Source organism: Marmota flaviventris, chromosome X (genome assembly GCF_047511675.1).
Source record: "Marmota flaviventris isolate mMarFla1 chromosome X, mMarFla1.hap1, whole genome shotgun sequence".
Lineage (NCBI taxonomy): Eukaryota > Metazoa > Chordata > Mammalia > Rodentia > Sciuridae > Marmota > Marmota flaviventris.
In genome coordinates, this window is record NC_092518.1 from 56613327 (window position 1) to 56629879 (window position 16553).

The 16553-nt window shown below is 39.3% G+C and overlaps 1 protein-coding gene across 3 annotated transcripts in view; it reads left to right on the forward strand.

Annotated features, from left to right (window-relative positions):
- Positions 1 to 16553, forward strand: part of Snx12 (sorting nexin 12) — an 89377-nt gene that overhangs the window by 3124 nt on the left and 69700 nt on the right. The window contains exons 2-5 of one of the 3 annotated variants that reach the window (XM_071606848.1): positions 4245 to 4340; positions 5219 to 5343; positions 5732 to 5822; positions 13465 to 15358. In XM_071606848.1, coding sequence (XP_071462949.1) covers positions 4245 to 4340; positions 5219 to 5343; positions 5732 to 5822; positions 13465 to 13539 — 387 coding nt within the window. In that variant the 3' untranslated portion in view covers positions 13540 to 15358. Of the gene's footprint in view, positions 1 to 4244; positions 4341 to 5218; positions 5344 to 5731; positions 7585 to 13464; positions 15359 to 16553 lie in introns of those variants that run through there. The other 2 variants (XM_071606847.1, XM_027935842.2) reach the window with 2 other exon arrangements.

Sequence of the window (16553 nt, forward strand, 5' to 3'; positions counted from 1 at the left end):
AACTGCTGAGGCTGTCCTCAAACTTGCGATCTTCCTGCTTTAGCCTCCCAAGTTTTGGGATTACAGGCATGTGCCATCATGCCCAACCTTTCCAGTTTCTTATTGTATAATAATGACAGAATTGACGGTGGATCCTTGTTCTGTGAGTTTGAATATTGTATTGCCCATGTTAATTTGTGTGGTTGTATAGACTTTTTTTTGTAGTACTGGGGATGGAACCCACAGGTGCTCTAGCACTGAGCTACCTCCCCAGTCCCTTTTTGATTTTATTTTGAGACAGGGTCTTCTCATTAATCTGCTGAGACTTTCCTCAAACTTCGGGTCCTCCACCTTGACTTTCCAACTTGCTGGAGTTACAGGCATGTACTACAATACCCAGCTGAATATTCTATTGAACTCCTTTATTTTTTCAAAAAAATTGATAAGATCATTTGTTTTTACTTATTTTGTTTTCTGGTGCTGGGCATTGAATTCTGGCCTAGTACATGCTAAATACATGCTCTCCACTGCCCTTTACCACCAACCAACACTACATAATAAGTGTTGCTGAAGCTATTCTCTTTCATTTTGTTTGGGAAGGAGTCCTGCTCCCATTGGGGAGACTAGAGGGGTTCTATGGTGGCCTCTCATGATATATATGGAATATCTTCAATGTTAGTTGTCCTGTGGACTTGAACTTTGCTTCTTTCTTTCCTTTCCCTTGGTTTTGTGTTGGTCAGAGCCAAAGGACTCTCAATATCCTGTGCTACATAGTCCTGCCTCCCTTATATAATTTGTAGGTTGGAGCTGGTGGACTATCCCTAGTATGTAGTAGCCTTTTTCTTAGATGGGTAGATGTTGAGATGAAAGGGCATTACTGTCTCTATCCTGTAAGGGTAGAGAAATAATAGTTTTTTTGTGAGTCAAAGGAAGAAGTCCAAAAAATGGTAGTGGTTCATGTGGCTGTGCTTTGGAAGAATATACTCAGTTTTCTTTCTTTCTTTCTTTTTTTAATTTGGTCCTTTGTTGCCTTCTATGAACACCTACTAGTTAAGGTCTTACTGTTTGGGGAATCACAGTATTTCTTTTTAATTTTTTCAAATATTTATTTTTTAGTTATAGGTGGACACAATATCTTTATTTTTTTTTATGTAGTGCTGAGGAGTGAACCCAGTGTCTCATGCATGCTAGGCAAGCACTCTACCTCTGAGCCAGAATCACAACCCAAGTCCAGTCCAGAATCACAGTATTCCTAATGAACTCTGGTTGAAGTATAGAATCATATGATACTAAAGGGCCTTTTCTCTTAAAGGATTCTGATAACTTTTCCTATAATGGTTTATTTTGAATAGTTAATATATGTACACAGTACAGAATTAAAAGGTATGTTGTAAAAACTAAGTCTCTCTCCTGCCTCTGCTTTCCAGAAATTCCCCTTTCTAAATTAAACCAATTTCCAGTTTATCATTTATTCTTTTTTTTTGGGGGGGGTACTGGGAATTGAACCCATGGTTGCTTAACCACTCAGTCACACTCCCAGTCCTTTTTATATTTTATTTAGAGACAGGGTCTTGCTAAGTTGCTTAGGGCCTCACTAAGTTGCTGAGGCTGATTTTGAATTCATGATCTTCCTGCCTCAGCTTCCTGAGCCACTGGAATTACAGGCATGCACCACCATACCCAGCTCATTTATTCTTTTATAATTTTTTTTAGTTGTAGATGTATATAATACCTTTATTTTATTTATTTTTCTGTGGTGCTGAGGATTGAACCCAGTGCCTCATACATGCTAGGTGAGCACTACTGCTGAGCCCACAACCCCAGCCTTCATTTATTCTTTTTTTTTAATTTTAATTTTTTAGTTGTGGATGGACACGATACCTTTATATGATCTATTTATTTTTTTATGTGTTGCTGAGTATCGAACCCTGTGCCTCACATGTGCAAGGCAAGCACTATAATACCACTGAGCCACAATCACAGCCCCCTCATTTATTCTTTTAAAGAATGGGTTAGATGAGAAAATATTACTTTGTGGGTATCTCACTCCATTTTAACCCATTGACACTCCTTGTACTTTGAAGATGCTGGGCAAAGTTGTAACTTATGTCATTTGTTATTTGACTTTCAATGACCTATATTACAAAGCTTGATGTAGTAAGGACTGTGTAACTCACTAGTAGAGATGGGAGATGGGAGATGGTCTTTTCTTGCACATAGACAATTGTAGAGAAAGGAAATAATTATTTCCTTTTATTATACATTCACTATCTGAATTGGCTGGCAGGAAATCTGGTCAAAATTAATAATAATGTGGTTGACTTTTTTTTTTTTTTTTTGGTACCAGGGATGGAACATGGGACACTTAACCACTAAGCCAAATCCCCTGCATTTTTTATTTTTAGACAGGGTCTCACTGATTTGCTTATGGCCTCTCTTAAATTGCTTAGTCTGGGTTTGAACTTGCGATCTTCCTGCCTCAGCCTACCTAATTACTGGGATTATAGGTGTACATCATCATGCCTGGCTTGTGGTTGACCATTTCTATTTAGAAATTATAGATGGGAGTAAAGATCAGGTCTTTTTGTTTGTCAGGGGTCCCTGTTGCCACTAGAATCTGGAGAATCTTCTTTTTTTAATGTTTATTTTTAGTTGTAGTTGGACACAATACCTTTAGTTCACTTAGTTACTTTTATGTGGTGCTGAGGATTGAATCCAGGGTCTTGCATGTGCGAGGCGAGCGCTCTACCACTGAGCCACAACCCCAGCCGCCCCCCCCCCCCTGCCGCTGCCCTCCCTGGTTAAGATGTGGGAATGAGCTGGGCTGGGATTTGGCTCAGTGGCAGAGCCCTTGCCTCGTAAGTGTGGGGCACTGGGTTTGGTCCTTAGCACCATATCAAAGTAGATAAATAAATTAAATAGGGGTATTGTGTCCATCCACAACTAAAAAATATTTTTAAAAAAGATGTGGAATGAGCTAGTTTATGCCAGTGAGCAAGTTATGGTAAGCCATCTTATGTAATGGCTATTTCTTCTGCATTTCGTAAGTAAGGAGATGATAAATAGATACACAGGATCTCTATTAATCAATTGAGTATTTATTAAGTAACTTGCATTTTGGGAGATGCAGAAGTATCTGTGGTTCCTGATCTTGATGAGCTCATAATTTAGTTAGGTAGACAAGATAAACATGATTTATAAAGTAGCATATCAAGTGATATTTAAGTATAAATGTCAAAGGAATACAGAGGGGAGAGATGCAAATATATTCAGCTGTTATTGCTGGGAAAGATTTTCTGGATGTTGTTAAGGTTGAGGTAGGACTTATAGAATGGAAAGGATTTGAATGGGAAAAGTAGAGGGAGGTATAACTTGCAGGTGCATATCTCTTTTCAGGGAGCTTCGATACATTTTTAAATGGAAAATGTAATATGTGCACATGATAAATTTTATAACGAACAATGTCTTTTTTACCCATTCCCTTTTTCTGTTACTCCCAAAGCCAATCACTGTTACCAGTATATTTTCATAAATATTGTGTTAATATAAATACACACAAATATATCCCTTTTTAAACATTTCTGTACCTTGATTTTACCACTTAATATTTTCTTTTTTAAAACTATTTTTTAATATTTATTTTTTAGTTGGACACAATATCTTAATTTTATTTATTTATTTTTATTTTTTATGTGTTGCTGAGGATCGAACCCAGGGCCTCACATGTGCTCGGCAAGCGCTCTGCCGCTGAGCCACAACCCCAGCCCACCACTTAATATTTTTCCAAACTGGCACATATAGATCTTTCACATTCTTTTCTTGGTTGTATAGTATTGCACTATCAGGTATACCATGACTTTTTCATCAATTGCCTGTTGATGGACATTATTATTATAAACAATAAAATGCAGTGAAAACTTATATTTACATATTTACATGTGACTGCAAGTCTATAGGATAAATTCTAAGAAACAAGTGATTTATTTTTATTTTTATTTTTTTGCATTGCTGGGGATGGAACTTAGGGCCTCAGGCATGCTAGGCAAGTTCTCTCTACTCCCAAGCACCAGCAAGGGACTTCTGATTACTAGTTGTAGCATGGTTGTATGTGGTAAGGGTTGATATTCACCTGGTGGTAGTTTGAAGCTTTAAAGGTGCATGGTCCATAGGAGATTTCTTAATTGGGACCTGTCCAGTGGTTCTGACAGTAGCCACCTCAGGTTGAATAATATTTACTATCTCTTTTCATTCTTCCTTCCCTGTAGACAAACCTACCTATCTTTAAGCTGAAAGAGTCCTGTGTACGGAGGCGCTACAGTGACTTTGAGTGGCTGAAAAATGAGCTGGAGCGAGATAGTAAGGTATGGCCCATTCCCTGTGAGGTACCTTCAGAGGAGATCTACATAAGCTGAAAGGGCATAAGCACAGTCTATAAAATCTTGAAGGGAATGGATAGAATGAATACACTTTTATCTACCAAATGTCAATATATTTGGCATGGGAATACCCCTTGAAACTGCAGGAGGTAAGTTTAGGACAATTTTAGTTTTCTTATGTTTAGTTTTTGATACTGGGAATTAAGCCCAGGGGCAGTTTACCACTGAGCTACACCCTCAGCCCTTTTTATCTCATATTTTGAGACAGGGTCTTGCTATGTTGCTTAGACCCTTGCTGAGTTGCTGAGGCTGGCCTTGAACTTGTAACCCTCCTGTCTTAGCCTCCTAAGTTGCTGGAATTACAGGTGTGCACCATTGTGCCCGGCTAAGAGAATTAAAAAAATATTACTTCACTTAGTGGCTAGTAAAGTTGTACAAAATAACCCCTTATAGGTACTAAAAATGTAAAATATAGTGTCGGGAAAGACCCAGCTAAATTCTTGAATGGTGGTGGTTTGTTAAGGAAAGGTAGGAGTACTTGGGCTTTATTTCCTTTCTTTTGAGATGGTAAAATCATCTTTCCACAAAAACAGATCAATATGAACTATCCTGACTGTTCTTGTAGTCTTAGTTTTTGTAAGTTACTGGGCTTGGGACAGGATGGACCCTATGCCTAATAAGAAATGAGGTATACAGGGTCTGAGGATGTAGCTCAGTGGTAGAGCATCCTCAAGGCCCCGAGTTGGATCCCCAGTACCACAAAAAAGAAAGAAAAATATGAATAGATGAGGTATACAGTGCTTTACCATCACATTTGCTCTCTTTCCTTTTTCCATGGGGTGATATTTTGCATCTCCCTACAGATTGTAGTACCACCACTGCCTGGGAAAGCTTTGAAGCGGCAGCTCCCTTTCCGAGGAGATGAAGGGATCTTTGAGGAATCTTTCATTGAAGAAAGGAGGCAGGGCCTTGAACAGTTTATTAACAAGTAAGCCCATTTCCCAGGAGGCCCTATTTGTTACTTTTCCATTATGGGTTTTCTGTTTTGTCTACCTCATCTTTTGTAATGGCTACTGTGATGTAGTGCTGATTGTGTGGTGGGCTGACTGGACAGTGAAACTCCATTCCTCTGAGCAAAATTCTGGTCCTGAAAGAGCACTGCATGTTAACGATTGTATCTAGGCATTTCTGTACCTTGTCCTTCTATCTCCCTTCCCCTTTACAATATTAGGGTTGAGGTAGTACCCTACTGCTGTCCTACAGTGGTTCAAACCTTAAGGCTGACCTTGCCCTTCCTCCCCTGTCTGCACTCCCACCCCTCTGCTAATGTTCTCTGATTTCAAATATTACCGATAACCATCTTGGTCTCTTTATAGAATTGCTGGGCACCCACTGGCTCAGAACGAACGCTGCCTACACATGTTCCTACAGGAGGAGGCAATTGACAGGAACTACGTCCCCGGGAAGGTGCGCCAGTAGGAGTCCCTCTCACCACTTACCCTCTACTTTCCTGCTGAAATGACATTGGTTTTTACACTAAGCCTCTCTCTCTCTTTGATCTGAAGTTGGCTGCCCATCCCCTGGTTTGATAGACTGTCTGGCATTGTGCCCCTTGGTACCTGACTATACCATGTGGGTACTCTGCTAGGATCCTTGTCTCTGAGGAGAAGTGGGAAACCACAGGAAGATGCCCTTTGGTTGGGAGTGGGGGGTGGGAGGGGGGATTGAACTGGAAGGCAATTTCTTGTGCCAGAAGGCTAACCTTGGGGGGAGGGGGGCTTGTGCTGGTGAGGCACTTGGATACATACTGATGCTGCAAGTCCAGGGGATTTTTCTTATTCTTAGGTTTAACCAGGAATTCTGAGCAGGGAAAAACCCTGCCTTTCCTACCTGCATGAACTTTTTCTTTTTGGGGAAGGTGGTAGAGACCCAAAAGCTTTCCTTGTTTTCTTTAGGCCTGCTCCCAGTTTTCTCTACAGTTTCTTTGTCACTTTCTCTCTCCCTTGTTGCTTTTCATGGCAGTAATCCTCTTAGAGTCTAAGCAGTCTGTTGTGTGAAACAAGGTGTGTGGGTTTTCTTGGCCCATCATCATGGCTGCTGCAGAGTCAGAAGAAAGCCATAGGGCAGTAGGGGAGCTCCTATTGCCTAGCCCCTCTCCCCTTGTGGCTCCCTACTCTGGCTGCCTATTTTTGCTCACCAGCAGGTGAGCCAGTATGGGCCAGCAATTCTCTCTCCCCAAGCCTTTGCTACTTTATGGGTTAGCTTTGCAGGTTTGGTGGCTCAAGGGGTGGTGGTAACTCACCGCTTCCTGGTGACTCCCTGAATTATGGGAGTGGATCATGTTCTAGGTTTCTCCAGGTGGTAGGAAAGAGCATCACCACTTTCCTCCTTCCATTCTCCCTCCCCCTACCATCCCATCTATTGCTGCCTCAAGGGCAGAAGCACACAAACCACATAGTCTCTGATTTCTCCTAAGCACTTTGCGCTCAGGGGCAGGGACTCAGGAAAGAGTTGTCACTGCCCTTCCCAGCTTGGTCACAGGGTTTTTGAACTGCCTGCACTTGTTTCCTGTGGAACTCCAGCATTCTCCCCAGAAGTTGAATTAGGGCTAGCAGCTGGGCAGGCACGAAGTTCCTAAATCTTAGAGTTTAAAGCAGCTTCTTGAGGCTGGCAACTATACTGGGCTTTTGCTGGGAGGTAGTATTTTGTTTACTGGGGCCCACTATTCGTCCCAAGTGGTGAGATGAGAGCAAGTTAACCAGGTGAAAACTGGGCATCTTTGCTTAGACTCCTTATCATAGGATTGGAGTTTTCCATACAGGTCCATGGGGAAAGGATTGCTGATTCTGACATAGCCCTGATCAGAGAGATTAGGATTGGATTTTGACATGGGATTTGGAGCCCATATAAATGTTGAAGTTTCCTAAAACAGATCAGCTCTCTAGTTGCTGAGCCTGTGTCAGGGGTGAGCAGCCCCTAGAGAGAGGCTCTGCTTCCTTCCCCACCTCGCCAATGTTGGTGTTGTTGCTGCCTTTTTGATTTGTATCCTCTGTTATAGAATTTTTTTAAAAAATATTTCTTCTTTCATTGTGCACAAGTGCTGAGAGTCTGAGGCCCCATTTCTGCTGTGTATATATCCTGACTCGGGGCTTTTATTCAGCGAACTGTTCATTCTTCTGTCAGACAATGTCATATTCAACTCTGTTCATATTAAACCACTGTGAAGCAAGCCTCTGTTTTTCTCCTTAAAATTTATTATTTCTTAGTGTCTAGAATATGCTGGGTATTGTGCAGAAGTCATAGAACATGACCAATGTTTTTAGATAATAAGTAAGTTTTGCATTTAAATTAAAAAGAAAACAGAATCCTAATTGCCTATAGTGATATTTACCTATCCTTTTATTTATTTATTTTTTTTACATTGGGGATTGAACCCAACATTTTTTACCACTGGTCTATATCCCCAGTTCCTTTTCAAATTTTTTGAGACAGGGTCTTGTTAAGTTGTTGAGGCTGGCCTGGAACTTATGATCCTCCTCCCTCAGCCTCCTGAGTCACTGGGATTACAGGTGCGTGTTACCTTGCCCTGCCTTTACCCATCCTTTCTTGCAGTTGACTTTGTCACAGAGATAGTATATCCATTAACCATAGGTATAGTATCTGTGGTTTGAGTTACATTTAGCAGATTTGGTTTTTAAACTTGCAGGTTTGTGCTAATTTGGGCAGAATATATTTATATTTTATATATATATATGTGTGTGTGTATGTGTTTGCATGTTATATGTGTACATAAACATAAACACATGCATGTACTTATCCTCTGAAACAGCCACACACTACCAGCAAACCCTATTTTCTTTCATGGGATTTTTACCTCAGTTGACACTTTTCATTTGTTGTTGTTGTTAAAATAAATATGATGCAGGGAGAAAAGTGGGTGAACGCTGAGAACTATTGGTGGGTGGATATTTTCATCTGACCAATATGTTCTGAAATGGTTTTCTAGAGTGGGTTTTGGAAAGGGTTGGAATGAGGGGAGGTAGGAGTCTTGTCATTTGGAAAGTCAAAGCTAGTTTTAATGAGGTTCAGCATGGAAAGAAGGTATAGAAAGTGATGTGTTCCAAACATGGTTCTAAGTAGAAGTGTGGGGGCCAAATCGAGGAAGTTAGGAGGTTTTTAGTAGTTAAGGAATGAGATGACTAAAGATTCTGAGGGGATGGGGAAGAATAGGTATTTGTGTGAGACAAAAGGAAGAAAAAAGAAATGCGACATTCAGAGGCAGTAGTATAGAGAATAAACTGGAGAATCTAGAAAAAGCTGCTATAAAATAAAGTATTAACGAAAATTTGAAGAGATAACATTCATTTAACAATGGTAAATAATAGTCTTCTGTGTATCCAGCCCAATGCTAAAAGCTGGGTTGGGCGTAGGGCAAGGTGGTCGTGATAAGTGAAATATGATTGCATCTTATTTCTTCATATACTTCAGGCTTCAGTTCAAGAGATTTCTATACAAGAAAAGAGGCACATCTGGTTAATTGCCTAGTCTTTATTTTTTTCTTTTTAAAATATGAGGCCAGGTAAATTCCCTCTCTTTGGAGTCAAGTTGGCCATTTTAGCAAAGTAACTCAGTCCCACAAGAACCCTAAATCCAAGCCCTCTCACTCATCCACACAGAGGTGAAGCATGCTTTTCTTTTATAAGGAATTCAAGTTTACACATGTATCTGGATGTTTACTAGTAACAAATCCCCTTTATCCATAGCACATAAAGGGCTCAACCTTTCACTGGGATCTGGGAGACAGAGGCTAACAACAAATTTTCAACATAGCTAGACCTAAAAGACGTTGAAATCTTCACATTCCAAAGATGCCTTATCTACCCTTTGACCCATTCTTTGAGATGAGATGTTGAACTAGTAAAGGTAGGAGAGGTGAACAACATTCTGACTTCTCTGGAGTTTTCATGTGATAGATATCCTAGATGAGACACTTCTATGTTGAAATAAATGCTGTAATAATTTAAGTAAAATTACTTTCTGCTGTGGAAATGCAGACCAGCTGCTCACTGAAATGGATTTCTTCATATCCTTGAGGACTGTTGAGCCACCCCTGTATTCTTTTCTTAGACACAATAATAATTCTAATTTTTCCTCACTTGGCTCATTTTTAACCCTTTTATCTTTATTATTTCTGAAATCTCTCCAAGGTCTTCATATGTCCCAAAGTCATAGATGTAAGACTGGACACCGCTTTAATTGTAGCCTGAGGGTTAGGTGGTTGTTATTCCATTTATACATGGTAGTATTCAAGTTTACTTTTAAAATATAAATTCTTTGTGACTAATTAATTTGTGGTTCTCTGCTGCTGCCTTCTTGGCTGTCTACCACTCCTCATTTCTCTTATCATTTTTTGCATTGCTAATACAAAAGCAATTGTTACTTATTTTTCTAATATTTATTTAGTTGTAGATGAACATACAGTATCTTTATTTTTATGTGGTGCTGAGGATCGAACCCAGTGCCTCACACATTCGAGGCAAGCACTTTACCACTGAGCTACAGCCAGCCCCAGCCCCTGTTGCTTATTTTATGAGTTATTATTATTTTCTTTTTGGTACTGGGGTTGAACCTAGAGGCATTTAAACACAGAGCCACATCCCCAGCCCTTTTTTATATTTTATTTAGAGACAGGGTCTCACTGAGTTGCTTAGAGCCTGCTAAGTTGCTGAGTCTGGATTTGAACTTGCTCTCCTCCTGCCTCAGCCTCCTGAGCTGCTGGGATTACAGGCATGTGCCACTATGCCTGGGTTGTTCCTTATTTTACTTTAATTTTTTTCAGTACTGGGGGTTGAACCTAGTGGCACTGTACCACTGAGCTACATCCCCAACCTTTTTCATTTTGAGACAGGTTCTTGCTAAGTTGCCAACTTGTGATCTTCCTGCCTTAGCCTCCCAATTCATTTTATTTTTATTTCTTCTTTTAGTTAACTGTATCTCTCTGTATACTCTATCTCTGTGTGTATATGGCTTTCTATCTGTTTATTTTTTTTTGTACTAGAGATTAAACCCAGAGGTACTTTACCATTGAGCTACATCCCCAGTCCTTTTTTTTTTTTTTAAAAAAAAAAGCTTTTAAAAAATATGTTTTTAGTTGTAGATGGACACAATGCCTTTATTTTATTTTTATATAGTGCTGAGGATCGAACCCAGTGCCTTCTACATGTGAGGTGAGCACTCTAACTCTACCACTGAGCTACAACCCCAGCCTCCCAGTCCTTTTTTTAAGAAATATTTTCTTAGTTGTAGATGGACACAGTATCTTTATTTCTTTTTATGTGGTACTGAGGATCGAACCCAGGGCCTCACACGTGCATGGCAAGCGCCCTACCACTGAGCCCCAGCCCCAGCCCCCAGTCCTTTTCTTTTTAAAAAATTTAAGGCAGAGTCTCAGTAAGTTGCTTAGAGCCTTGCTAAATTGCTGAGGCAGGCTTCAAAATTGCCATCCTCCTTCCTCAGCCTCCGGAGCCTCTGGGATTCCAGGCATGTGCCACCATGCCTGGCTCTATGCTTTCAAATATAAAGAACTCATTTCTTACAAAACAGAAGTTTGTGATATTACAAAAGGTCTCTTTAAATTGCTGCAGGCTTTTTAAAAATAGATGTTTTCTTTTTCTTTCTATTCTTTTTCTTTTTGGGGTATCAGGTATTGAACACAGGGGTGCTTAACTACTGAGCCACACCCCCAGCCCCCTTTTAAAATATTTTATTTGTAGACAAGGTCTCACTGAGTTGCTTAGGGCTTCACTAATTTGAACTCATGATCCTCCTGCCTCTGCCTGCTGAGACACTGGAATTACAGGCCTGTACAACTGCGCTGGCTAAATAGGTATTTAAATATTGTGGTTTTATATGTTCACATATAGGCAATAAACTACTTGAACTAGAGAAACTGAAGGTAAAGGGTTAAACAGCATTGCCAAGTGAAGATGAATTAGAAATCAGGAGAAAACAGTAGTTCTTAACTATAGTAACATGGTCAGGTACTTGGAAATTTTATTTATTTATTGCTTTTTAAGAAAATATTATACCAATAATGTCTTGCATTTTTAGTCTAAAATACAATCTTTTGTCTAGATACAGTCAACTTTTTTAACAGCTGTGCTAAGGGAGGCATATACATTTTAATTTTATGTATTTTTGTTCTAATATTTAAGTATGGTAGTATCTACTATTCACAAGACTTAAAATATTTCATAATAAGTCACCAGAATGAAGACCCAGAAAGATCTGAAAGAAAGTAGAAATAGTACTGGAATAGGAACTGGAATAAGAACCAGACTTGAGGTGGCTGGAGCTGGTTAGGGGACCTTAGGCAAATTGCTTCACCATTTTGGGCCCGTTTTATCAACTATAAAATGAGGAGATTTGAGTAAATGGTCTCTGAGGTTTCTTTTCCTCCTTCCTCCCTCCCCCCTCCCTCCCCCTATCCTTCCCTCCATCTCTATCTCTGTCTCTGTTTCTCTGTCTCTTTCTTTTTTGGTTCTAGGGATTGAACCCAGGGCCTCATGCACACTAAGCATACTCTCTACTACTGCGCTATATCTTCAGCCTGCTGAGGTATTTTAAAACTCTAGTTTTTAAGACTTCCCCTGTTTGCCAAAGAGTGGAGTAAGTCTCAGAGGTAATATATTACCAAAAAAGCAAAAGCACATTTTTTTTTTCTTGAGTATGATAGAGTTTAATGTAGTGTACTTTGTTTACTTTTCCAGAAATGAGTGGCTCTTCACTTATCCTGATTACATTTTGTTTGCCCACATCCCATTCTATCAAGTCATGAACACCCTATTGAAACATGTTGTTGATTGGATTTACAGTTACCATAATTTTATCCTAGGTCTTCTAGGTAAAAGTTTTCAATAGTCACCTCATATCTATATGGAGTTATTCTTATTCAAAATTTATAAATTATAACTGTTGATTGTTTTTATAATGAAAGTGCCTATTTTGTTAAAATGTTTTGTGGTGATAAAAATTCAAAAGTAATTAATACAAGTTGACAAAAACCAAACAAAACATGAATTTGTCAAGTAAAAAGTGAAAGATTTTTCCTTAGTCCTCCCCACTCCCATTCACCAAAAATAACTTTTAATTTGTTCTGTGTATTCTTAGACCTTTTTTTAATGTGTGTGTTATGTGTGTATATTTATTTAGTACACATCATACATGTAGGAATACCCCCACACGTGTGTATAGTTTTTTTTTTAAAAACAAAGTGGGATATTATATGTACAATTTTGAAACTTAATTTTTCACTATGCAACATATTGTATACTTCCTCTTGCATTAATACTTGGGAATTTACCTCATTTAAAAAAATGGCTGTATAACATTTTATATGTGGTTTTATCACAATTTAGTGGTTGACCTATTGATAGAAATTCACCTCCAATCTCACTGTTATAAATGATGGATGCTACATATAATCTCACCTGTGTATAAATACTCCTGTAGAATAGATTTTGAGAGAAGGAATTGCTGAGTCAAAGTGTGTGTGCAGTTTATATTTTGAAAGATACAGCTAAATTGCCTTTTTAAAGAGTGCAGTTTCTATCTCCCTACCAAAAGTAGAGAAATTCCTGTTTCCCCACAAGAAGTTTATTTGCCAAAAATGGTAAAAATTTAAATCATTGATAATTATCCAAACTATTTGGTGAAAAAAAAATGGTATTTCATAGTTTAAATTTACATTTTCTGGTACATTTAGTTATAATGATACCAACTGGTAGGTTTTTTAGTTTCCCCACGTAGTTCATTTTGGTGGTTCTAGAAGCAGTATCTGTTGCTTCGAGTTGAGGGTACTTCCACTTCTAATGATAAATAAACCATCACTCTTTTCTTATATATTTTTTGACACATTATATGTGTACATATTTATGAGGTGTAATGTAATGTTTTGATTCTTGTATACACTGGGTAGTAACCAATACAAGATAATTAACATATTCATCACCTCAAACTTTTTTTGGGGGGGGGGACTGTGGATTAAACCCAAGGGTGCTTAACCACTGAGCCACATCCTCATCCCTTTTTATTTTTTACTTTGATACAGGGTCTCACTAAGTTGCTGAGGCTAACTTTGAATTTGCAATCCTCCTGCATCAGCCTCCTGTGTCTCTGGGATTAAATGTGTGCACACCACACCTGGCTCATCTTAAAGTTTTTTTTTTTTTTTTGGTACCAGGGCTTGATCTCAGGGCAGTCAACCACTGAGCCACATCCCCAGTCCCTTTTTGTATTTTATTTAGAGACAGGGTCTCACTGAGTTGCTTAGCACCTTGCTTTTGCTGAGGCTGGATTTGAACTCACAATACTCATGCCTCAGCCTTCTGAGCCTCTGGGATTACAGGCATGCACCACGGTGCCTGGCTAAACTTTTTACATTTCTTAATGATGGTTACATTTAAATTCCTCTCTTTTTTTTGTGTGTGTCAGGGATTGAACCCAGGGTTGCTTAACCACTGAGCCACATCCCCAGCCCTTTTTAATATTTTATTAGAGTCAGGATCTTGCTGAGTTGCTCTAGGTCTTGCTAATTGATGAGGCTGGGTTTGAACTTGCAATCCTCCTGCCTCAGCCTCCCACATTTGCTGGGATTACAGGCATGCACCACTGCACCCAGCTTCCTTTCTTCTATTTTTTCTATTAGTGCATTAGAATAGTGTGATTTGTTGTTACATATTTTATATATGCTCATAATTTAAAACCATTACTCTTAGTGGCCCTGAATATTCCTAGGTTTCTTCCCACTTGACTTTATGGGGAGTAATGAAGGGATTAGCTTGGTGATGAAGATGCATACATGAGGCACTCTCACAACCAGTCCTTTTTTCAGATTGGCACTACTTAAAGCTAAGCCCGGAGCAGGACTGACAGCCCAACCTTCTAGGATACTCAGGAAAATATAACAGCCTCTTGGGCTACCTCCCTCCAGCTTGGACCTCTTCTTTGGTTAATTTTCCCAGATCAAATCTTAAATTCCAGGCAGGGACAGAGAGGGATGGAGACCAAGACTGAGATGGTGAATGAAGTAAGAGACTGAATTACAAGTTTGTTGTCCATGTATCAGTCAGAAATGATCAAGCGTTTAGTTGGTCTCACGTGTGGGAAGCACATGCCCTTGCCTGTTGGTCTCTTAATCAGGGGGGTAGACCCTAAGGAGACCTGCTGGTGGGCTGGAATGGAAGACCAATAGGAATGTTGTGGTGCAGCTTTCAAAGCCAATTCCTCTCCTTAGTTCCAGAAGCAATGGGGGGTTCCCCCTAGCTCCTACCACTGTTTTCTGGCTGTCCCCTTTTATAACCTAGCAACTTTCTTTTGGGGGATTGCCTGTCAAGCGTCCAGGGACTTGAGTGTTTCCAGTTATGCCTCAGTGACTTGGACTTCAGTCCGCTTCTCTGGCTCTTAGGGAGACTCTCCCTTAAGGCTGCAGTTCTCCTTTCACCATGACACCCTGGAGCTGGCCCTCTGATATCATTGCTGAGGATGTGGGTGTGGGCCCAGAGAATAGGGACCAAGTAAACCGACAAGAAGAGTTTACCAGCATCAGGGTGAAGTTCATCTTTGTGAGCATCACCGTGGGATTCGGGATACAGGATTCAATTTGTGGTGAAGCCAGAAAGGCTGCACTCTACTTTGCAACCATGAAGACCTTCGTTATATTAAGTCCTGGAAAGGGAGCTGAAAGTGTCTGATCCAGAAAGTTCCGCCTTTGCAGCCAGCTATCGTCAGTGTTGCTGTCGCCTGATTTTACTCCACGTTCCTTCCTAGACTCATCAGCTCTAGAATTACTGCAGCAAATACACCGTCCTGCACAATTTGGACTCAGGCCTCTTAATGTAAAAAAGCTTGACCTCATTGCTTTTACTTCTTGTTCCTAATTGTTTTTAATGACACCAGTATATTCTCCTTGTAAAAAAAAAATAAAAATAAAAACATTACACAAAGATTGGACTTAAAGTATGCTTTGGCCATTAACCACAACCTTAATCCGCTTCCCCCTTCCCAAAGGTGACTGCCATTAACAGTTTGGCATGTATTCCGGTAGTCTTCCTGGTCTTCCTCACCCCTCTTCCTATTTACCATAGAAAAACCATCGTGGGGCTGGAATTGTGGCTCAGCGGTAGAGCTGGCTAGCCTAGGATGGACGGGACCCGGTTTGATTCTTAGCACCACATAAAAATAAAGGCATTGTGTTGTGTCCATCTACAAAAAAGATTTTCTCTCTCTCTCTCTCTCTCTCTCTCTCTCTCTCTCAAAAGAAAAAAAAAAGAAAAACCATTGTGCTGTGTTTTTATTTCTAAAAAACCATACCATATAATATACATTACTTTTTTCATTGGATGTTTTGGAAACTTTTTTTTTGGTTCATCTAAATTCACTTAATTTGAAAAAAATGTGATATGAAATTGTAGGGCTTATTAAAAGGTTTATCTAACCTTTTCCTTAATGATAGAATACAAGATTTTTTTTGGGGTTTTTTTGTTTGTTTTATTTTTTTGGCTTTTGCAAGTGGTACTCTTATGAACATTCCTGAACATGACTCTATCAGAGTTTCTCTAGTGCAGTGGTCCTCAAACTTTGTGATCACAGAACTCCTTGACACTTATAAGAATTTATGCATGCTCATGTCTATTGCTATTCAACATATTATTATTAAATCAGAAATGTAAAAAAATTATCCATTAAAAACAATAATAGGGCTGGGGATGTGGCTCAAGCGGTAGCGCGCTCGCCTGGCACGCGTGTGGCCCGGGTTCGATCCTTAGCACCACATACAAACAAAGATATTGTGTTCGCCAATAACTAAAAAATAAATATTAAAAAAACTTCTCTCTCTCTCTCTCTCTCTCTCTCTCTCTCTCTCCCTCTCTCCTCTCTCTCTCTCTCTCTTAAAAAAACAATAATAACAGGCCCATTGTATGTTAACATACTTTTTTTAAAAAATGAAAACTACTTTCCCAAAGACAGCAGTAAGAATAGTAAAATAAATTGTATTTTTTTTGCAAATTATATTAATATCTTAATAGGAGACACCAGATTCTCATATCCACTTCTGCATTTGATCTAATATATGATGTTTTGGTTGAAGTATATCACACATATATCATGTGGTAAATATGCACGTATAAATTTACCATT